This window comes from Perissodus microlepis, chromosome 6 (genome assembly GCF_051167445.1).
Source record: "Perissodus microlepis isolate ML-2025 ecotype Zambia chromosome 6, ASM5116744v1, whole genome shotgun sequence".
Classification (NCBI taxonomy): Eukaryota; Metazoa; Chordata; class Actinopteri; order Cichliformes; family Cichlidae; genus Perissodus; species Perissodus microlepis.
In genome coordinates this window covers 21,462,309-21,486,366 of record NC_140466.1, presented here as the reverse complement: position 1 = coordinate 21,486,366, position 24,058 = coordinate 21,462,309, and the positions used below count along the sequence as shown (strand labels likewise).

At 38.1% G+C, this 24,058-nt stretch overlaps 1 protein-coding gene and 4 long non-coding RNA genes across 5 annotated transcripts; 4 read left to right on the top strand and 1 right to left on the bottom strand.

Moving 5' to 3' along the window:
* Positions 1-2,117: 2,117 nt before the first annotated feature.
* LOC146385600 (uncharacterized) lies at positions 2,118-2,897 on the bottom strand. Its single transcript, XR_014800385.1, has 4 exons — positions 2,837-2,897; positions 2,652-2,725; positions 2,451-2,498; positions 2,118-2,314 (listed from the first exon to the last, which is right to left on the bottom strand). It is a non-coding gene; the product is annotated as an uncharacterized LOC146385600 (long non-coding RNA).
* Positions 2,898-5,967: 3,070 nt separating this feature from the next.
* LOC146385599 (uncharacterized) lies at positions 5,968-6,726 on the top strand. The gene is made up of 4 exons (XR_014800384.1): positions 5,968-6,024; positions 6,136-6,209; positions 6,364-6,411; positions 6,548-6,726. It is a non-coding gene; the product is annotated as an uncharacterized LOC146385599 (long non-coding RNA).
* A 2,037-nt stretch (positions 6,727-8,763) lies between these two features.
* On the top strand, positions 8,764-9,540 carry LOC146385598 (uncharacterized). The gene is made up of 4 exons (XR_014800383.1): positions 8,764-8,824; positions 8,936-9,009; positions 9,164-9,211; positions 9,348-9,540. It is a non-coding gene; the product is annotated as an uncharacterized LOC146385598 (long non-coding RNA).
* Positions 9,541-19,178: 9,638 nt separating this feature from the next.
* Positions 19,179-21,100, top strand: LOC146385597 (uncharacterized). Its single transcript, XR_014800382.1, has 3 exons — positions 19,179-19,334; positions 19,449-19,490; positions 19,564-21,100. It is a non-coding gene; the product is annotated as an uncharacterized LOC146385597 (long non-coding RNA).
* A 191-nt stretch (positions 21,101-21,291) lies between these two features.
* Positions 21,292-23,654, top strand: LOC146385596 (uncharacterized). The gene is made up of 7 exons (XM_084929996.1): positions 21,292-21,751; positions 21,910-22,182; positions 22,278-22,334; positions 22,530-22,703; positions 22,788-22,823; positions 22,932-22,970; positions 23,101-23,654. Exons 1-7 carry the CDS (start codon positions 21,698-21,700, stop codon positions 23,395-23,397), a joined length of 930 nt encoding a protein of 309 aa, XP_084786122.1. The 5' UTR covers positions 21,292-21,697; the 3' UTR covers positions 23,398-23,654.
* The last annotated feature ends 404 nt before the right edge of the window (positions 23,655-24,058 follow it).

The window sequence follows — 24,058 nt, the reverse complement described above, 5'->3', positions numbered from 1 at the left end:
TCACTAGTTGACGTTAAACGACTGTTGGCTCAACAGAGCCCCGGGTTTTCTCAGTCTGGCTAGAGTGTTATAGAGAAACCTAGTGTTGTTCTTATTTCCATCAATCAGTGATGAATAGTAAGATGTTCTCTAGTATTATTATATACAGATGCAAACTGGCTTTCCAGGCTAAACGATGATCTTCTAAATTAGTAAGAGGCGATCGTGGCCCAAGAGTTGGGAGTTCGTCTTGTAATTGGAAGGTTGCCGGTTCGAGCCCCGGCTTGGTCAGTCTCGGTCGTTGTGTCCTTGGGCAAGACACTTCACCCGTTGCCTACTGGTGGTGGTCAGAGGGCCTGGTGGCGCCAGTGTCCGGCAGCCTCGCCTCTGTCAGTGCGCCCCCATGGTGGCTGTGGCTACAATGTAGCTTGCCATCACCAGTGTGTGAATGTGTGTGTGAATGGGTGGATGACTGGATGTGTAAAGCCCTTTGGGGTCCTTAGGGAAGAGTAAAGCGCTATACAAATACAGGCCATTTACCATTTAGTAAGGTGCAATTTCTTCTGCAGCATACGAGTTACAGCGGTCCCTTGCTATAATGTGGTTCACCTTTCGCGGCCTCGCTGTTTCGCAAATGTTTTTTGGTGCAATTTTACATAGTTTGTTTTCGTTTTTGTTTGCACAGCGCATTGTGTTCTGCGTCCAATCTTGTGCCGGGTTTCCTGTTCAGTACAGAATGCGTTCAGCTTGTCAAATTTACAAACATCTTCGATCGCTAGCAGTGTGACTCTGGAGTGCTGTACTGTATGTTTGTAAGTTTTCTCTCCAACAAACACAACAATGTTGATGAAACGTTTTGCACTGTCAAAGGCACCTGCGGTAGCACCCAAAAGGCAGAGGAGGCTGCTAACAATCGCACAAAAAGTTGGACTTCTGGACATGCTAACGGAAAGTAGTAGTTACCGTATTTTCCAGATTATAAGGCGCATTAAGCGAAACAAAACAGTCAGAAAAGTCAAACTTTACACAACTCATTCTTCTTGCTTCCTCTACTTCCGTACCATTGATGCATTAATGTTGAATTCTCTTGCAGCTGCTCTATTCCCATGTTCTAGACCTGAAAACATTTTTTTAGCCTTGATTTCATTCTGGAATACTAGACTTGTTTTTCTACAAAGATTTGACCTTTGAGTGTTTAAACAAGAGAGAAAAGTGTAAAGATGTTCATGCTTGTCTGAGAAAAGTGTATGAAGTGTGTAGTGAAGGGTTTTACAGCCTTAAAACATCTATAATAATTGTAAAAAAAAAAAAAAAAAAAAGAGAGAATACAGTTGGCTACTTCAGGGATTTCAGCTATCGCAGGTTATTTTTAGAACGTAACTCCCACGATAAATGAGGGACCACTGTATCAGCTTTAAGGTGCACTGTTAGATTTGTATTGTTCATTGTCATTTATGCTTAGAAATATTTACTCATATGCTTAGATGTATATAATCATTTGTAGATTGAAAGAATGTCTCATCCTAGGAGGTCTGTAACAACTCTGTGTAGCATGAAGAGGGGTGTGTGTTCACTTCTCTACAGAGTGTTCTGGCATAGATCACACACCTCCTAGGAGAGGTCGTATCTTCTCTTGCTGATATATGGTATAGCAAACACACGTATATCTGTTTGAGTGTAAGAGCCTTTTGTTTAGATGGACCACTAGACTCCTGGCACCAGCTTTGGGGAGCCTTCATGGGGTCACACTCTGACCACACACACACACAACGCACGGTACTCTTTGTGTGTATGAAACGTCATATGTTAATGAACCGATGCATATTTATGTAACCACAATAAAAGGAGTGCTATGGGGAACCTGGCTGAGAGACTGACGGAGGTCAAGTGGGTGGAACGACACTTGGCTCCAGGTAGGTCTCCCTCATGTTATTGGGTAATGATCAGACAAAAGTGAGTGTGTGTGTGTGTGTGTGTGTGTTTGGGGGGGTTGATTTGGGAGAAACTGCATGAACAAGGAGATGTTGTTTATATTGACTAGAATAATCTGTTCTTGTTTTTTTGTTGTTTTTTTTTTTACTTTTTTTAAGACCGAGTCACTCAGAAATAAGTATGTAAATAAATAAAAAAAATCCCAGTGCAATTTAACATAGGTTTTTATTCATTGTTTGTTCGTTTTCAATTCATCCTTTGTGGCAGTAATAGCTGTTGGTTAAGGAGCAGCTTATCGTATAGCAGCAAGAAGCAAAGCAAGGAGCGTTGAATTCCGCAGAAGTGCTGGATTCTGTAGAAGAGGTAGTAGCAGGGTAAGACGATTTAGGGAAGTCCCAGTAGTCTGCAAGAGAATCAGTAATATATATTATTACATGTGATAATGCATTCTCTGGTGAATAACTTCTTAGAGATATGTAAATATCAGAGAGTCAAGTGTGTCTAATGTTCAAACGTAGAAAGACAAACATGGGACTCACCTCCTCACTAGATGAAGAACGTGCATCACGCTCGTGTGCTGAGTCATTCTGTTTAAAAACAAACATGCAAATGTGTTGTTTGGATATGACAGTACAGGAACACTGATACAGTTTGGTGACTGAATTACACACACAGTACAAGATATAGTTATACATTATATATTAAAACATTAATTTAGTCTTCAGTCATATTACACTTACAGGATTTGCCAGAGCAAGGCTCAGCAGGCATCCAAGCAGAAACACAACCTTGATCATGGTTTCAGTGATTTCACCTGTTGACAATAATTCTGATGAGATGTGGTCAAAACCATCTGCAAAATCACCATTCAACCAACATTACATTGAAAACACAGAAACAATAAGAGATTGATGAGGAATGTTACCGTCAGGTCTTCACAACTTCAGCAGACTGTCTCAGAGATGTGGATGATTGTGGTAATGCTGTACTGACAGCAGAGCTTTTTATACACAGTTGCAAGAGATGATTTAATCTCATTTGCGTAACTGTTGGGAAACTGTAACTCTTAGAAAACATTCTCATCTTAACAAGGGTAAACACAATTGGGCAACAATCAGGGACACACCTGATTAATCTTTTTGCTGCAACACAGTGATGTGAGATTGACCAGGTATGAGTCACATACAAAACTAACTGTTGTTTGTGTATGTTCCTTTAAGTATAATTGTCTACCCTTTAAAATGTAGGGGTAATGGTCACCAGGTCCTATCTATCTATATATCTATCTACTGGCTTTTTAAAAAATGTAAAGAAACTAGAAAATAATCAGGTGTTGTATATTACCACCGTTCAGGGGTGGGTGTGTGACCCAGCATTTTGTGTTATTTTATATTGTTGATTTCTTATATTAATAATATGTTAAATTCATGTTCTATTCTTTAGTAATGGTATAGTTGAGTTTTCTTTTATTCTGTTAAGTTCTACTGTTATTATTTAAAATGGTTTAAATCACACACAGGTGTATCACGTCAGGTGCACAGGATCAGTACATCATTACCCAGCATTATAAAGGAGACTTGTCCTGTTGCAACCTCAGATTTAGTTTGGTATGCGCCTCACTTTTGAAGTGTTGAGGTGAGCGCCATAGTGAGATCTAAAAACTGTCTGACGCCCTAAGAAAGAAGACTGTGGCCACTTATGAGTCTGTTAAGGGATTTAAAAAGATCTCAAAAGAATTTGACATCAGCCATTCCACCATCTGGAAAAGTATTTACAAGTGGAGGACATTCAAAACAACTGTCACCATGCCCAGGTCTGGCCCTCCAAGCAAATTCACCACCTTGCAGACCGCAAGGTGCTCAAAGAAGTCATCAAAAAGCCTAAAATGTCATCACTGGAACTACAGGAGGCTCTGGCTGCTGTCGATGTGAAAGCGCATGACTGTACTATCAGAAAGAGACTACACAAGTTTGACTTTCATGGGAGGTGTGCAAGGAGGAAACCTTTGCTCTCTAAGAGAAACATTAAGACCAGACTGAAGTTTGCCAGGACAAACGTAGACAAACACCATGACTTCTGGAATAATGTTCTTTGGACAGATGCATCTAAAGTGGAATTATTTGGACACCAGAACAGTAGACATGTTTGGCATAAACCAAATACAGCCTTGCAAGAAAAGAACTTCATACCAACTGTGAAGCATGGAGGTGGCAGTATCATAGTTTGGGGATGCTTATCTGAGGCACCACCTGGCCAGCTCACCATCATAGAATCCATCATGAAGTCTACTGTGTGTGAGGAGTGGGGCAAACTTTCTTCTGATCGATGTCAGAGACTGGTAAAAGGCCACAAAAGGTGTCTCACTGAAGTTATATCAGCCAAAGGTGGCAACACTAGTTATTAGGGGGGGTAGAGTGTCCTAACTTTTTCCTCCATTAAAATACAAATTTTTGGGTTTTTTTGTTTTGTTTTGTTTTATTTTGTTTTTTTTTGGATGTGTAAATTTTATTTATTTTTTGTTTAATTGCAATTAAGTCGCTTACTTTTCCAGTAATACATGAAAACATGATTGGACAGCGATATGTGAACATTTCTTAATAAAGAGCTGATAATTTAATGTTGTGCCCTTATTTTCTCACATGACTGTTGTAAAAGTACCAGACACACACGATGATTGTGCTCACTATTATTGCGTTTTCTTGACAGTTGTGAACTCAAGGGAAACAGTCTGTTCCAGTCGAGCTCTCTCTCTCCCCACTCGACTCTGGCTTCACTATATAGAGAAGTAGAAAGAGACTCCATCATCAGTCAGTCACCACCACCTGTGGCTCACCTGCCTCCCGGTACTGACCCCTTGAGCTCACTGCACCACTCCTCCCCTGCAGCTGCACCAGGGACCACACCTCAGCCACAACTGTATTTCTTGTGCAACGATTTTAAAAGATCATTTTTTTATTTGCTTGGATGAATCTATCAGTACATCTTTATTGTCTTCGTTATCTTTTTTTTTTTCAACACCTATTGGTTCCACAATAAGTGGAACCATGCTGAAGGTAGTTCTGCTTGGATGCTTCCTATGCCCCTATCACTCTAGTTCAACCTGTAAGTATTATTATAAGTGAATATATATGCAGATACTACTTGAATACGCAAATACAAGTAATACAATACTTAGAAATTTTCTACAGTTTGTCAATGTGTATGAAAAGTATGGTGGCTCTCACCACGGCTGATATGAGGTGAGTACTTTCTTTATCCTCCACATTTAAATCACACATGAACATCACTTTCTGTAAAACGTTTGGTTTTTTTTTCTCTCTCTACACATCACCACCAACCCCCATCCCCCAGCGATGTTAAAGACTCATTGCCTGCTATCACAAATGCTTGATTGAATTTCTTGGAGTCAAAAGTGACACAACCAGTTATTAGGTTTAGGGTGTAATTACCTTTTCACACAGGACCACATAGATTTGGATACATTTCTTCATTCTACTGTTTCTATGTCACGAAATACACCTTTTGAGATCTTTTTTTTGTTTTAGCTCAGAATGTAGTAGCATAATTTTCAAACAATAAGTCAACTATACCATTACTTAAGAATAGCACATGACTTTAACAAAATAATAACATAAGAAATCAACAATATATAATAACACAAAATGCTAGGTCACAGACCCACCCCGGAACGGTGGTAATATACAACACCTGATTATTTTCTATTTTCTTTACATTTTCTAAAAAGCCAGTAGATAGATATATAGATAGATAGGACCTGGTGATCATTACCCCTACATTTTAAAGGGTAGACAATTATACTTAAAGGAACATACACAAACAACATTTAGTTTTGTATGTGACTCATATCTGGTCAATCTCACATCACTGTGTTGCAGCAAAAAGATTAATCAGGTGTGTCCCTGATTGTTGCCCAATTGTGTTTACCCTTGTTAAGATGAGAATGTTTTCTAAGAGTTACAGTTTCCCAACAGTTACGCAAATGAGATTAAATCATCTCTTGCAACTGTGTATAAAAAGCTCTGCTGTCAGTACAACATTACCACAATCATCCACATCTCTGAGACAGTCTGCTGAAGTTGTGAAGACCCGACGGTAACATTTCTCATCAATCTCTTATTGCTTCTCTGTTTTCAATGTAATGTTGGTTGAATGGTGATTTTGCAGATGGTTTTGACCACATCTCATCAGAATTATTGTCAACAGGTGAAATCACTGAAACCATGATCAAGGTTGTGTTTCTGCTTGGATGCCTGCTGAGCCTTGCTCTGGCAAATCCTGTAAGTGTAATATGACTGAAGACTAAATTAATGTTTTAATATATAATGTATAACTATATCTTGTACTGTGTGTGTAATTCAGTCACCAAACTGTATCAGTGTTCCTGTGCTGTCATATCCAAACAACACATTTGCATGTTTTTTTTTTAAACAGAATGACTCAGCACACGAGCGTGATGCACGTTCTTCATCTAGGGAGGGGGTGAGTCCCATGTTTGTCTTTCTACGTTTGAACATTAGACACACTTGACTCTCTGATATTTACATATCTCTAAGAAGTTATTCACCAGAGAATGCATTATCACATGTAATAATATATATTACTGATTCTCTTGCAGACTACTGGGACTTCCCTAAATCGTCTTACCCTGCTACTACCTCTTCTATTGAATCCAGCACTTCTGCGGAATTCAACGCTCCTTGCTTTGCTTCTTGCTGCTATACGATAAGCTGCTCCTTAACCAACAGCTAATACTGCCACAAACCAACAATGAATAAAAACCTATGTTGAATTGCACTGGGGTTCTTTTGTCATTTATTTACAGGATTATTGAAAATCAGTGCTTATTTTTGTGTGACTCTGTCTTAAAAAAGATTAAAAATGTTGTTGTGCCAACAGTGCAGTGTAGCTAGCTGAACGCTACTTCTTCACTACGTACAACTCTGGATACTGTAGCTCTTCTGAAAAAGAAAGGCTTCAATCAGTACCTGATTCCCTGGTATACCTCTCAAATTTGCACCTTAAAGCACATAATGTTGCTTGTTTTGCTTTAGTTTTTCTCTTTTCTAAACTGAATCTTGATTTTTTTTCTTTAGTCTGTCTGCTCACTGTTGTGTTTGGTAGCTGTAAAATAAAGTTCATCAGTGAAAATCAGGCAGACACAAAATTTGTTTTGGGTTTTTCACAAACACCTTTTTATTGTACAGTTTGGCCCATAATGTCACGGTCCTGGGTTGGATCGACCCAGCATTTTGAGTTCCTTATGTTTTGGTTTATTTTTGAATTATGAATCTGTGTGTCAGTTATTCTGGTATGTTTTTGCATTATGACTAAGGTTCAGGTTGTATTTTGTTATTATTGCCGGTTTAGTTCAGCCTCAAGTCTGTCTTACTCTGTCGAGTCCGTGTCCTAGTAAAGTGTGTCTTGTTTCCTGTTTTACTTTGAAGGTTCATGTTCCTGTCTTTGTCAGTGTTTCTAGCTTTGTTCCCCCTGTCTCGTTAGGTCTTATCCCTCCCAGCTGTGTTCCCCTTCTGTCTTTAATTCCTTGATGACTCCTTCAGTGTGTTTAAGCCCAGTATGTCTTTGTGTCAGTGTGGCGTCGTTAACGTCTGTTCATCCTCATACCACCCTGTGTGTTCTGTTTGCCTGCCTGCTAGTTTATTTGCATTCCAGTCTAGTTAGTTCTTTGTTCAGTCTGCATTCCCACAATAAAGCCGAGGGCTTTGAGTTCACCTCCGTGAGTCCTGCTTTTGGGTCCATCTTTCCTGCCTGCTTTCACACAGCCATGACACACATGTTTTTGGACAAAGCTTTTGTCATTTTTCCTGAATTTTTCCTACTGAAAGTACCTGTACATAATGTTACATCTGTGAGATGATTATGGGCAATTTTTTTCTTCAATGTTTAAAATTTTACACATGAAGAAATTCACAAAGTCATCACTAGTTGACGTTAAACGACTGTTGGCTCAACAGAGCCCCGGGTTTTCTCAGTCTGGCTAGAGTGTTATAGAGAAACCTAGTGTTGTTCTTATTTCCATCAATCAGTGATGAATAGTAAGATGTTCTCTAGTATTATTATATACAGATGCAAACTGGCTTTCCAGGCTAAACGATGATCTTCTAAATTAGTAAGAGGCGATCGTGGCCCAAGAGTTGGGAGTTCGTCTTGTAATTGGAAGGTTGCCGGTTCGAGCCCCGGCTTGGTCAGTCTCGGTCGTTGTGTCCTTGGGCAAGACACTTCACCCGTTGCCTACTGGTGGTGGTCAGAGGGCCTGGTGGCGCCAGTGTCCGGCAGCCTCGCCTCTGTCAGTGCGCCCCCATGGTGGCTGTGGCTACAATGTAGCTTGCCATCACCAGTGTGTGAATGTGTGTGTGAATGGGTGGATGACTGGATGTGTAAAGCCCTTTGGGGTCCTTAGGGAAGAGTAAAGCGCTATACAAATACAGGCCATTTACCATTTAGTAAGGTGCAATTTCTTCTGCAGCATACGAGTTACAGCGGTCCCTTGCTATAATGTGGTTCACCTTTCGCGGCCTCGCTGTTTCGCAAATGTTTTTTGGTGCAATTTTACATAGTTTGTTTTTGTTTTTGTTTGCACAGCGCATTGTGTTCTGCGTCCAATCTTGTGCCGGGTTTCCTGTTCAGTACAGAATGCGTTCAGCTTGTCAAATTTACAAACATCTTCGATCGCTAGCAGTGTGACTCTGGAGTGCTGTACTGTATGTTTGTAAGTTTTCTCTCCAACAAACACAACAATGTTGATGAAACGTTTTGCACTGTCAAGATTAAATCATCTCTTGCAACTGTGTATAAAAAGCTCTGCTGTCAGTACAGCATTACCACAATCATCCACATCTCTGAGACAGTCTGCTGAAGTTGTGAAGACCCGACGGTAACATTTCTCATCAATCTCTTATTGCTTCTCTGTTTTCAATGTAATGTTGGTTGAATGGTGATTTTGCAGATGGTTTTGACCACATCTCATCAGAATTATTGTCAACAGGTGAAATCACTGAAACCATGATCAAGGTTGTGTTTCTGCTTGGATGCCTGCTGAGCCTTGCTCTGGCAAATCCTGTAAGTGTAATATGACTGAAGACTAAATTAATGTTTTAATATATAATGTATAACTATATCTTGCACTGTGTGTGTAATTCAGTCACCAAACTGTATCAGTGTTCCTGTACTGTCATATCCAAACAACACATTTGCATGTTTTTTTTTTAAACAGAATGACTCAGCACACGAGCGCAATGCACGTTCTTCATCTAGTGAGGAGGTGAGTCCCATGTTTGTCTTTCTAGGTTTGAACATTAGACACACTTGACTCTCTGATATTTACATATCTCTAAGAAGTTATTCACCAGAGAATGCATTATCACATGTAATAATATATATTACTGATTCTCTTGCAGACTACTGGGACTTCCCTAAATCGTCTTACCCTGCTACTACCTCTTCTACAGAATCCAGCACTTCTGCAGAATTCAACGCTCCTTGCTTTGCTTCTTGCTGCTATACGATAAGCTGCTCCTTAACCAACAGCTATTACTGCCACAAAGGATGAATTGAAAAAGAACAAACAATGAATAAAAACCTATGTTAAATTGCACTGGGATTTTTTTTATTTATTTACATACTTATTTCTGAGTGACTCGGTCTTAAAAAAAGTAAAAAAAAAACAACAAAAAAACAAGAACAGATTATTCTAGTCAATATAAACAACATCTCCTTGTTCACGCAGTTTCTCCCAAATCAACCAAATAATTCAGTATACATTATCACAGAATATGTAGCATATTTATAGATACCTATGTTTGTTAAAAACCATATAAATAGAGATTATATTAAGGCTTGCCTGGAGAGGTCACAGATGTTTTGCAGGATTCATTCATCATCCCTCCAGTCCAGAAGAAAGAGAATACAGAAACAGCTTGTTTTGGGTGGCAAGGCTAAGATATTTTCTTTAAAAAAAAAACATTAATTGTGAGGAAATATTTAAAATATAGAGTTTTACTAAAACTGCAGTTGTCCGGTATGTCACAAATAGTAGATTTGCTACTAATTGTATTTTCGCAACAGGAATGCATTATGCTAACTGGATGACAGTTTAAGAAAAGCTCGGCACAACACCACAATATTATTACAGTCCACTTGATTCTTTAAGGTAGTATGCCAGTACTATATAAACTATATACTATACTATACTACATAGTATTATACTATATACTATACCAGTGGTTCTCAAACCTTTCAAAAGGAGTACCACCACATAAAATATATGGCTCTTGAAGTACCACCCTTATGACCAATATTAAAGTACAGTAGCATAGGCCTATTTAACACCATATACATTTTCCATGAGACAATTTTATTTCTTATATGAATGTTATTTATTTTAACTGTCAAAAACAGCATGTGACAAGTGATAATGATAACAACTGCACTGCATTAAAACAGTCACAGCAGGTTGGATAGCCAATCTTTAAGAGATGACCTGATGAAACCTGCTTCTGGGTCCAAACTACTCTGAGTTTAATAAGGCTGTTGTGTTTTTAACATGTTTTAATGCTTTGTATCTTGTTCTATTTAATCTGAGGAAGCCCCTAAAAAAAGTCAGTGATCCCTGTGGACCTGTCTCGGATTTTCTCATCACTATTCATTTTAAAGCTCAGTTTTTAAAACGTTACGATGTAACTACAGCCCAGCCCATGCAGCAGTGTTTTTAATGACTAGTCTTATATTGCAGTTGTTCTCCTCACTGAAGTTTGGTCCGTTTACAGCATCCTGCCATGCAATTACATTAGTCCCTAACCATCAGGAACCCTCACGTTGATTTTTATTGAGTAGAAAAAAGTTAGCGTTCATGCTCCAGCTTCACTGTGTTTATGCTAGGCTAACCATAGCTGTGTAGCTAGCCACCACGCAGCACATCATTATATACCAGCTCGCCCAACTTCAGTAACCCTAAAAACGCCACTGCTGTTTAGTTTTCTGTCTTCATTTATGTCGGAAGTGATAGTAGAGCTGTAGGTTAAAATTTTTGCTGTGGGATTTCAGCCAACGACATGTGCGGATCGCAGCACAGCGGCACCGCAATCCCGGCCATACGATAAAAAAATACATTTTTCCTGGCCAAAATATATTTCAAATATATGGTAAATATATGTTGTATTTATGATGCTAAAAAAAATATATTTTGGAAATTGAAAATATATTTTTTTAAAACCAAAATACATTTCAAAAGATATTTCAGGTTGAAGAAAATACATTTCCAACCTTACAGTAGAATGTATATCAAAGTATCCTTTATTTAAAATGTATTTAGTGCAATAATGATAATAATAATAATAATAATAATAATAATACTAAAAGTAACAACATGTTTTATGTACATCTGGATTCAAACAAAACAGTCAAAGGTTTAGCAAGAATTAGGCTGTTTATTCATTTGCTTACAGTATTTCACATTACACAATATCTTACTATAATGTAGCGTTCAATTGACTTTGAAATTATCTGTCAGTGATACAGTAAACAAGATACAACAACTGCTATGTACACTTTAGTTTTTGACAATATATACAATACAGTACTTAAAGGAACACACTCCACTTTTTTTGGAAATAGGCTCATTCTCCATCTCCCTCAGAGTTAAAAATGCAGCGTCTTCTTTCTAGATCCGTACGTTAATAAGGCTCTGAGCGTGATCTTACCGGATGGGGCGTAGCCAGGATTTTTGGTTGAGGCGCCATATTAGCAGGCCAAACAAATGCTTGCTGTGTGGTCGGTTGTAATGTTAGATTGCACTACTGGCAAAGGAATAAGCTTGAAAACGGGCTCTTTTCATTGTTTCATTGGAAGCATCATGAGGGAGCTTATGTGTTGGATGTAACCAAAAGAAGGCGTCTAGCCTGGATAGCAGCTGTGGGACGAGCTGATATTCAGTTCTCTACCAGCCACAGATATCTGTTGGTGTGCTTCAGTATTTTCATTCTGGTAAGTTCTGTTGCGGGTTCAGATATTGAGGGTGAGCACAAAAACAATAATGGTCCAGAAGAGCTTCGATCAAACAATGATTTTAATGAACACACGCGTGGGGAGATGAACACTGCCCGCAGACAGCATCGATCTCCGCCTAATGATACACAAACGGTTGTTTTATACCATCAGGGTTTGGTTTATGACGCCCCCTCATGCGTCAAACAAATACAATTCACATACAATAATATTGACGACTTTCGACATATATGGAAAGAGCCTTCTCTCCGTCTCGAGGCCAGGTGCCAACTCTCACTTATCTCCTGGAGTATACTTTTGCAGCTACAGGCATTTGCAAACTGTTATTCGAACTCCTAGCCTAAACATGAGCCCAACTGTTGTCTGTGTGTGTGTGTGTGTCGACCTCCAACGCACTCAGCCTCACCCCGCCCGTTGGCGCTTCTAACCTTTTCCCAGACAGAAGCTCTCAGTGGTATGTGTAATAATCTTAACTAAAAGTATGTGTTATCTATTGAATAAATGTTTTACCAAAATGCCCCTACTCAAGGCTTAATAAAAGAATGTAAAATATGTGTTGTGTAAGCGTGTTCTTTCCATATGATAACACCAGTAATACAAATTGTAACATAATGCTAACAATCAATGTTTTTGATGAGAATAAGAATTAATGCAATGGTTAATGATAATGGTTATGAATAGTAGCAATAAAATATTTCCCTGTTCTCCACAGTTCTAAATAAGTTCATATTACTCTTTTTATTTTCAATGCGCTCTGAGGTCATAGCAAATTAGAACAAACATGCAGAACTACCTTTATTTATAGAGTTGCTAATTATTTGGCATTATTGCAGGAAAACCAGTCTATGAAATGAATGAAACAAATCCTGACTGGGTTCTAACCAGGGGCGATTCTAGGATCAGAGCTTTGGGGGTGCTGAGCACCCAGAGAGCTGCCCAGCCTGGCAAGATAAACCTGTCTCTGTCAGTCCCTGCATCCTTAAATGTTGTCCTGAGTTCTCTCTGACTGTCACTTTGGTGCATTTAAACCCCTGTTCCTCCCTGTCCTCGTCGTCTGTTGTCTTTGTCTCCGTTATCAGTCATCATAATTTTACCATCTCTGTGCAAGTCTGCAAATTTCTTTATTAAATCATAAGATTCTTAAATTCATCAAGTCTCTCTGTGCCAGGGTCCTTGTCACAAAACCTGACATCACTGTTTTGTGCATTTTAACACAATTTAATCCCCACATTTGTGAAAGAAAAGCAAAACACTTTTTTGAAAAGTCTGTAACAAAGCCATCAAATCCGATCAAGGTTATTTAAATGCTGCAAAAGAAGAATGGATTGGAATAAAAAAAAAAAAAAAACATATCCTAACCTTAATTACTGGGGGAGAATAATGAATGATGCTCATAGTGAGTAAAAAGTAAACTGAGTGCATTTTTTGGACAGAGATTCACTTTTAATGTGTATGTATAATATAATACAGACACATAAAAAACACTCCCAAAACAGAATAAATTATTACAAATAAATTATTACAAAATATTAATAAAAACTATAAAAATGGAGGCAACTTTGCCTGTGGTAGAATGTATACAATGTATGAAAAAGTCTTTATTGCAGATACTAATTTTACTAATTTAATAATATTAATTTTTTGTTGTAAGATTGATGACTTTCATGCTTTCATAGTGGTACTTAGGAGAGCTTGACATTTTTATCAGGTGGTACACACTGTAAAAAGTTTGAGAAACACTGATAAGTTAAGTGTATGTGTCCTTTTGGAAAACATTTAAAGCTGCTGTACAGAATCTTTGAAACAAGCTTAAAACATTTTTAGAATATAAACAGAGCTTCTGCTTCTCTTTACAGCTCCTCACTCCACCAGGGCTGTTTGGCACTTTCTGATAATGTGTAAATGTGATGTACGTACTGCGGCAGTCATACAGACAACTGGACGGTCCAAAAGTTGGCCTACCTATTACTGGCTGAAGTTTTAGTAGAGTTGTGGCTGAATCACATAAAAATATATCATTAATTTTAATCTCCCCAATCAATTATAATGTTATGTTGAAATGTTGTTGTTGTTGAAGTACCCCCAAAAATGGGCTAAAATCGCCCCTGGTTCCAACACTACAAATGGGGCACTACGAAATCTTTGCTTCAAACTACATGCTACATACCACCATGCCAATCAGATTACTTCTTCCACGTGAGGGTGAAAAGGTGACCCTCCTGGATAAGATGGCAAAGCGTTTTGGTGAACATGTGCCCCAGTGTGTTAGTAAAACCAGGGAAATACTCTTGTTAAATACTCTTAAAAGTCTTGTGCTGTATATGTAGTGATACATTTTCAAAAGAGACAGTAAATTAGAATGCTAGTAGTGGGTGATATTATATAAATGCTGTCATGATTTTATGTAAACATTTTGTTATTTGTAAACTATACATGACATTGATTCTACATTGTAACTGATGTCATGTTCTACAAAGTGCTTTTAATTAAAAATAGGCAAACATTTGTTTGTTTCTTTATTCAACTTTTGAACAGTGGTAATTAGTAAGTACATAATCAGTAAATGCAAATTATTTACATGCCCCCCTAAATTAAAACATTATGGGTTATTCAGAACAGAACTGTGCTTGGAAAAATATTTTCCCATCAGTTGATCCAACTCCACAGTAGCAGGTGGAATTTTTCTGTTTTGAGGATGGCTCCTTTTACCTGTCACTACAGATGGTCTGTTTATGTTTTGATTGAGAGGCTTTTTTTGGGCAGCTGAAGAGGAGAAGTCTATCGAAATCTATAGAAATCAAATATTCCTCATAAAGTTCTTCCCATATCTTTTGTAGAAGTTCCAATAAATGTGTGGTACTTGCAGATTGCTTTGCTTTTACTCTTCTGCCCAGTTAATCCCAAACCGACTCATTGGTTTGGGATGAACTGGGGCTTACTTCTGGAGACTATACTGGCCACTCCATGTTTTCAAGCTTACCATCTTCTAGCATAACTATGACTTTTGTTTTGGGTCGCTATGTTGCTGTACGATGAACCCCTGACCAACTAGGTGCATACCAGAGAGTATAGCATAGCGCTGCAGAATGCTGTTGTAGCCATTTTGGTTCAGGGTGCCTCTAACTCTGCACAAGTCACTGACCCTGGATCCAGCACCAAAGATTTCAAATTTTGATGCATCAGTCCATAATACCTTTTTCAAGTCTTTAGTAGTCCAATGGTGGTGTTTCATGGCCCAGGCAAGCTTCTTTGTCTTATTCAGATGTCTTAGCAATGGCTTTCTTGCTTCAACTGGTCCTGTCAAATAGGGCTGCCACAAACGATTATTTTGATAGTTGACTAGTCACCAATTATTTTTGCGATTAGTTGACTAATCAGATCATGCATCCATTGGATGTAAAACGTACAGCTTATTGCACCAGCACGCATCTGCTCTTATATAACTATCATTAGCTTACAGCTTTAAGTGTTTAAGGTATGTGCTAACTAAAAATAAAGACAAAATGGTAGTTAATTAAATTTTAATGAAATTTGCAGATTGTTTCGGTGAAGTTTAATAAACTCAGCCATCTGCTCCTTGCTATCTAAAATATAACGGGACACCGGAGTATATTCTCGAGCATCTCACACTTCTGATAATCAGTTGTCTGCTTGACGTTTGTTCAGCTGTGTAAAAGCAATAACTTTAATCTCAGCCAAACCGATTTACTCAGGAACAAATAAAATACTAAAAAAAAAAGCCAAACAATAACATTTTTAAGTTATCTAAGTGACTTATATATCATGTTTAACCTGAGTAGCGAAAGGCAGCGGTGGGTTTGAAAACGATTTGCCGGGAGTCCGGTGTTCTCACCGGCTCTAGTGAGCCTTGAACCCCAGCTAGCTATCGAGCTAGTGGGTAACAGACGTCTCCAAAAACGTCGGAGCGCTTTTAAAAATATGTGGTGTCTTGATAAACTGAGCAGACATTTGAGGTTTACACAGCTACATTCTCGCCTGAAAATATGTTAAACGTTTATTTTGTGACCCAGAAAGAATAATAAGAGTAATATTAAAACTAACTAGCTGCCGCCATTGTTGAAAACTGAGCAGGGCCGCGCTATGAATTCTGGGACACAGTCTTCTTCTTCTTCGGGGTTTAACAGCAGCTGGCATCCTTGTACATGCATTGCTGCCATCTTCTGTTTCAGTCCGTTATTACACTCTTAAATACTACTACTTATTCCTGCGTCTTTTGGGATCTTACAAAGCTTCAAACGGCGCATCGACTATTAAATCAGTCGGCGACGATTTTGATAGTCGACATAATCGTGACTAGTCGACTAATCGTGGCAGCCCTACTGTCAAACCTGCAGCTTGAAGTCTTCTCTTCACAGTTGAAACAGAGACTTACTTACTACAACTACTACTACAAGCTGTGCTTGAAGCTGTTGTCCTGTGAGCTGCCTATCACGCATGCTGTTAACTCTCAGAAACTTGTCCTCTGATTCAGTTGTGGCTTTGTGTCTGCCAGACCTCTTCCCCAGTTTGCATCAGTTTCTGAGTGCCTTTTGATTGTAAAGGAAACTACTCACTGACACCTTGACTTCTGTTGTAATTTCCATGTAGGAAAGAGCTACATTTTTAAGTTTTATTAAAATTGTTAATTAACTTTTTCTCGCCATTTTTGTACAAACACACTACTTTCTGCAGTACAATACGATTCAACTGATACTCATAAGGGAATGGTGCATTAGTGTGTTCCAACACTGCTTCTATGCAGACAGAGGGGATTGTAAGTAATCCAGAAAAGTTGGAACACCTGTAGGAATTAGTAGCAACAGCTTTCAAGGCTTGATCAACCTCCATTGCCTCAGAACAGTTTTAAATTGTTAACCCATTTTGTGTTCCCTGAAAAAGGCCTTTTTGTATAATTCTGAAATGTACATTATTGTTAAGTTTTGGGTAACTTTAACTTTTTTTAACCTCTAACAGTTCACCACTTACCTTTATACCATTTCAAGCTATCCATTGACTTGAATGACTTGAATTGCAATAAATAGCTGGAAAAATTGTGCTGTTCTAAAATGTTTGACCGGTAGCAGCAGTAAGTTGGCCTGGATATTGCAATTACTAAATTTATATTTTTAATACAATAGTGTCTTTTTATTGTAAGCAAGCACATAAAAGAAGTATAAAAATAAAAAAAACTAAATACCTAATGCCTCACTATTATTTTTACTATGGATTATGAAAACCATTATAGGCTATCTGTTCACTTAAACATTGAGATCTAAAGTGCAGTTGAATAAATATAGTCTTATTGGATGATGATTCTACCAAAAGAGAAGGAGTGAGTGAAACAAAGAGATGGCTGAGTAAGCTACACTGACTATTATCAGTAGAGAGAAAGCATTACTTTACTGTGAAGTTGTTCATTATTTCAATAGAAACCACCTCTGCTTTCAGTCTGTTGACTCTAGAAGGTCAAACACTTGGTTGGTGGATGAGCTTTTTCATGAATTTCTCAAGGATCTGGATGTTGTGAGGCTTTCTAGTTTGACACACCTCTTTAATATTGCATTGAAGTAAGTCCTCTGGATTGGCAGACTGGGGTGAAGTTTCCCCTCTTCAAGAAAGGGAACTTTAGGGTGTGCTTCAAGGGAAGGATCACACTCCTCAGTCTCCCAAAGAAGGTCTATGGCAGTTTATTGGAGGAGAAAGTCCATCCTTTAGTTATGTGACACACAGCATATTGGTAATATTTTCTTCCATCAGAAACATTTAAAAAAACAAGAAGATCAACTTACTATTTGCAGTGTTCGTAACAAGTAGGTCTTTGAAATGAAAACCACTTTATTTGAAAAGATAAGTAAATCTAAGTCTTTCAGCATTATAAATGGGATGTGGATAAATGGTCTGACTCTAATGCTTTGTTGCAAGAAGAAAAAATATAGAAAGAAAAAAGAAAACATATAGCAGGATGATAGTGCTAGCACCTTGTTTTGTTTTGGAGTAATGACAGTTTATTGTAACACATGAAGCAACACATCCCAAGTGATCTTTCAAGTTAGTTTTCCAACTCCAGGAAACACTCATATATTGAACATCACTGTCAAAAATAAAGTCTCTCACAGACATTTGCAAGGTTTAAAATTGAATTGTTAGGTCTAATGTCAGACCTTGCTGGTGCAGAGGTTCGTCACTGTAAACAAAAGCAAGACACTCTGTACGGTTCTCACTTGCAAGCAAGGGAAGTCCGGCTATGTTCAGCGGACTTCAAACTGACTCCTCTTGCAGGCTCTTTTATTGACTACCGTGGGTTACACAAACACGGTCAAACTGGTTTAAACTGGTTACACAATGTAAAACCCATGTAGTGTGCCATAAAAGCTAAGGCACTGTGTGTGTGTGCATGCATGTGCGAGCAAGTTTGTGTGTGTGTGTCTCTGTATATGTGACTTCCTGCCACACAATATATGCTTACAACCGTTTAACCACATTTCCTAGTTATCCACAGGTCATCTCCCCACACCCGTATATGGGTTAACTTTAATGGTTCACCATATACAAGCATAGGCGAACCCCTAAATGGAGAGGAGGGAACATCCTTTACCAGATAAGGAAACCAGAACCTTTAGATGGAATGTGCCTGCAATTAAACATTATAGCATCCAACACTATTATCAAAATCAACCTAACATTAATGACAGTACAGGAAATAAAACGAGGTTCACCACATGTCAACAAGATGATTATAGTATTTGGAAAAGATTGAGCAAGTATTGTTTTGCAGGTGGAAATACAGCTGTAGGCAACAGTTTTGCAAGTATATAATGCCTAACCACTTATCAGTCATCCCTGCATTCAGCAACTGCTTATTTGTGTTATATACATATTTGCTTCCATATATATCCATATAACTAGAACATGTTTTTACATGGTGATGCTCTGAATTTTACTTAGATTGGAAATATGAATATAAATTTTAATCTTACAGTATGTGTGTGTCTGTATGTGTATGGGATTAAAAACTCAAAGCTTCTCAGCATGATAAACAGGATGCGGGCCTTTAATGTTGCGAAAACACAATCTAGTCTGCTAATGAAATTGTGTTCACACCTAGTTTGGTTTCGCCTCTGGAGGCGGCCATGAGAACTGACCACATCTGAGGTGAAGTAACATTTAGCGTGGGAGATCAGTGTGGGCACAGAGTCTATTTAAAAGCCAAGGACTGTCTTGGAGATAGACTGCAGGAGCTTGATTTTATTCATTATTGTGCTGTTTACTGTCATACTCTAGTGTGGGAGCTCTAACTATCAAGGGAACTGAATTACACTCTGAACTGCAAGATGAAAGTCTTTCTTCTCATGATTTTATACTTGGTCAATTGCTCTGTTGCTGTAAGTACAAAAATGTCTAAATAGTTTTATTTGATATTTATTGTCAATTTTTATCCCTTATCAAAACACTTTCTGTTAATATTTAAAACAAATACATCATTTATGTTTTTGTAGAGGTGCCATCATTCATGCAGCAGTGGGTCTGACAGTAGTGAGGTGAGACATAAATAATGCCATAATTGTTTGTAAAGAACACAGTAATATTTTTTTTTTTTCAATGCTTTTGCAGAGTGGCCAACACCCCTGGATTAGACCTTCATTCAATATCTGTACTCTGTTTCCGGTTCTATGTGTGCAACCACCTATTCAGCCATCAACATCAACCACAACACTGAGTTCCAGGACCACAATCATGTCTACCACTACAGCCCCGAGGGGAGACAATAGGTGAATAGCATTGATCTGAAAAAAACAAAAGTAGCTGATACTACTTTGGTTTGAACTTTCCAATATAAGCAGCACAAAGCTGCATAATAATAGGGAAATTGATGCTGAGAATTATGTCTGTTTTTTACATTTTGTTACCTTGAAGCCAGAAATGAACCAAATTTTATTGGCATTCAAAAATATGTGTTTGCATATTTTCACATTTCATTATTGCAGCATCCTTCAACCTCCCTTTACAATGTTATATATGTTTTGTTGATCCTACTTATTTGAATGTTTTGTTTAATTAAAAAAAAAAAAAAAAACTTATATAACCAGTGAGGTTATATGTTGCACTGTGATTTGAAACATTTAAAATTTAGAGAGGCATTCAGTCAGCAAGGTAATGATGAGTTTTGTTAGAGACTAGGCTACCAGACATTAGTGGGAGGGATGCTGATGACATGCATGCGTAATATCCAGTCAGCGGGTACACACAACACCAACCCTAGATCAACACAGCTTAAGTGAGGGATGATTGCTGAGCTGTTAATGCATGGCTCTGTGCTTCATGAGTTAAACACATAGTACTGCTTTATTTCTTCTTCACACACCCTCTTCAGCAATATTTTCACTGATTGCACAGCACTGCTTGCTCCACTGATTTGACAAAAAAAAAGTAATTAAGATTGTCATTAGCATACACCCTTTTAACACAGCTAGTATGATATCTTACTTTCTCTTTGATGTGATGTGTGCATGAATGTGCATTATAAATGTAATCTCCTGTTTTGTGGATGTCTGCCTAATTTGCAAACTTGGTTAATTTTGTAAACCAGCTGGCAACCAACTTTTAAAGTATGCACTGAATTATATATATTTTTCATAATTGTTGTATTTGATGCTTTGATTATTTTTTTTCAGAATAAATTATAATTTGAAAAGAGAACCTTGTTGTGGCATACTGCACTTTTAAATCTATCTATCTATTGATCTATCTATCTATCGATCTAGTTAGACAGATACTGCTATTACTAATAACAATATATTATTATTATTTGGATCCTGTACCCAAATTGCCACTTGTCAGTAATTTTTATGTATGCCGTTTTAGCGTATGATGTTGCAAACAAAATGTTGTGTCAGTTTAAAATGATGGAAAGACATTACTTTATCAAATGTGAAAAAAATGTGTGGTCATAAGTATTATCTGTGTTTCCTTTATTTTGTTATTTGTTATTGAGTGTTTGATTAAAGAAGGTTGATTCAAGGTGATCTACAAAGGAATTTGTTTTTAAACAGGACAACTAAAAGTCAAGCTGGATAGAATTTATACATATTATAATTACTTGCTCTTCAATTTTCTCTCACATTTCAAATACATTTAGTGCTAAGTTAAGCATTTGAGCTCATCTTCAAATTAATTTTAATATTTGAATCAACATATATGCCATTAATGTGTAGTCCTTTTTTTTTTATGTCTTACATTAACTTATCAAGTGTTAATTTTTATGTCTGTTGCAGCTTCAGTTATTTTTCATGTCTGCTTTTTAAGATTCTTTTTTTGCACATCACACATTCTTGGTTTGACCATACTGCAATTACAACAGCGAGACACTGACACATCAGCCACACCCGTAGGTGCCCGTAGTAGCAGGAAAACCACAAGGCCTCAACTCTCATGCGTTTGTTTAATTATTTCAAGAGACATTACACCATCATAATTGAAGAAAAACATGCCGTTTAGGACACTTATTAGATTTTCTTTGGTTTCCACCTCCCTGCTTCATTCAGCAGATGATTAGGTTGAATTTATCTTTCTTCAGTCTGCCATGTGATTGGCTGATCCAGTTTGTGAGCAGTGCATAAGTTGAAGGACCCCTCCATACAGTTTCAATGAATTTACTCCTGAGTGCTCCACGGAGATAGTCCTTAAAGCACCCACTGATCCAGTGGAACTGATTAAAAACCATATCGATTTTGTTCTCTTTTTGGAAATGATTATCATAACGCTGCTGTTATGCTTTACCATAGAAGTCTCTGCAGTACCAGTAAGTAGACTCATAGAATATGGTTTAAAATACAATACTTGATATAATTATATAATTTTATGTTTATTCATTTAATACTGGTTGTCATTTAATTAACATTTGACATTCTATGAACTCTGTGACTCTGTGATAATTTTACCATCTTCTTTCTTTTTCAGGTCAATTCAAATGTCCGTCGTCCCCTGCTGTTACATGGAGGGGAAACAGCAACTCAAGGTGCTCAGCATGTTGTAGCCGCAAACCAGAAACCCGAATCTCCTACGCCAGCCTCTGTTTCTCCCAGTGTTCAGCCACAGGCAGGAGGTCTACAGCAGCCTGATCCACAGCCCATTCCTTCACTGCAACAGTACCCCTGGTATCCACAAGGGGGCATGCCCATGCAGCCACACTTCTATGGACCCCACCAGCTGACACTGCCACAGCAGCCTCTAGTAGGAGGAGGCGGGGGGAGCTAAGAAAACAGAATATTAACTCTTATTTTAAATTATTTTCTCCCTTTAAAAATGTGTATTGCTGCTTTTTTCAGATTTTCCCACCTTATGGATACTTACCGCTGTTCTCCTCACACTATGGGAATCAGCTGGTAAGCTAAGAGACACGCTTGCTGGAGACAGGAAACACCCTAAAACCCTTTCATAAGACACAGTATTATGAAAATAAAGACATTGGTATTTTGGCTTTTGGAGTAAGGAGTTAATATTGGAGTTGTAACTTGTGGTGTCGGTGCAGAAATTGTTGATATGTGTTGTTTTGTTTTATTTTATCTTCTCTCCATCAGTTCAGCCCATATGGTTACCCAATGATTCTGGAATCGGCTCTCCCACAAATTCCAGCAAATCAGCTTCCCAACAGTCCAGTGTTACCTGCAGAAAACGCTGCAGGAGTTGCAGTTGCTCCTTCAATAGATGCAACTCAGGGAATACAGCAGCCACAGCAGCAGCTGCAACAACAGGTGTCTCTGCATATACATAATGCAGAATAAGGCAAAAAAAAGAAAAAAAGAGTTACAATTATCTAACCGAATTCTCATCCACAGAATCCCCAGATTGTATACATGCTACAGCTACCAATGGTAAATATATAACACCCTCTGCAGACTTAGATGATTAATGCTATTTGCAATTTCACAATTTTCTTTCTGAGAACATTTCACTTGACATATGTTGTAATTCCTTACCAGAGCTCTCCTCTTGGCAGTCTTAGCTCTGAGGAACTTCAGGTAACACAGCCAAGATTTTTTTTTCTTCTTCCAGCTTGTTCAAACAGTCTGTTTAGTGAACTCAGTGATCCCACTAACACTGCCCCTCCCTTGCCTCTTTACAGTATCTTATCTCTGTTTACTGTTTCAGATGGCTGCTACAATGGGCCAATTGGGGGTGTACATGCCTAATGTGCTTACAAACCAGCCTGCGGGAGCTGTTCAGCCCGAGAGCCAGGCCACAGGACTCACACACCCAGAACAACAAGGCGTTCAGCCAGCTGTGGGGACCTCAGCTGCTGGAGCTCAACCGATAAAGGCACTGCCGTGCTCTGGATCACAGCCAAATGCTAGCCGGTTCTCTGCAGGTTTAGCTGGGTCGGATGCTGCCACTGCCCAAACACCTGCTGAACCCCAGCTTCAGCCCATGCAGGAAACCCTTGTCTGAGACTGTTGTCACCAGTGGAGATAACCCACAACATACAGAGAAAACAAAATGCATTATTGATGGGTACTAACAACTATTCAGTGGAGCTTCTCAAGGATCTTACTAACCGTTGCTATTTAATTTCATTTATTATTATTTTACTTAAAAAAATAAATAAATAAAAATAAATGTCAAATAAAAAAGGAAAACAAATAAGGCTGGGCCTGAACTGTTTTGTCTTTCCATGTTACTGTCTTTCATAACCTTCAATTAAATACATTTTAAAACCATAATGTAAGAGCGTGTGCACAGTATTTATCTAATCATCATCCTGAAGCATATTTATCCCAGATTATAGATTGTCGTCGCACCTCTGATGTATCCACGCAGGCTCAGATACAATGTGCAGTGAATGTCCCTAAAACTGTTGTAAATTTAAAGTTCTACCCAATACATTGAAAAGGAGATTCAGTTTTACAAGTATACATGATCATTTGTAGGTTTTAACAGGCCTCGAAATACTGCTGTTGGTAAAGCATTTATCCTCTAAACATCATCAGGTATAAAGCATCATATTTTTTATTAGGAAAAACACACAGGAGTAAGTAAGGGAGCACTCTTTTGAATTCCAACTCCTACTCCCGAATAACCCTGTTGCCCTTTTTGAGTTTGAGATGTTGCA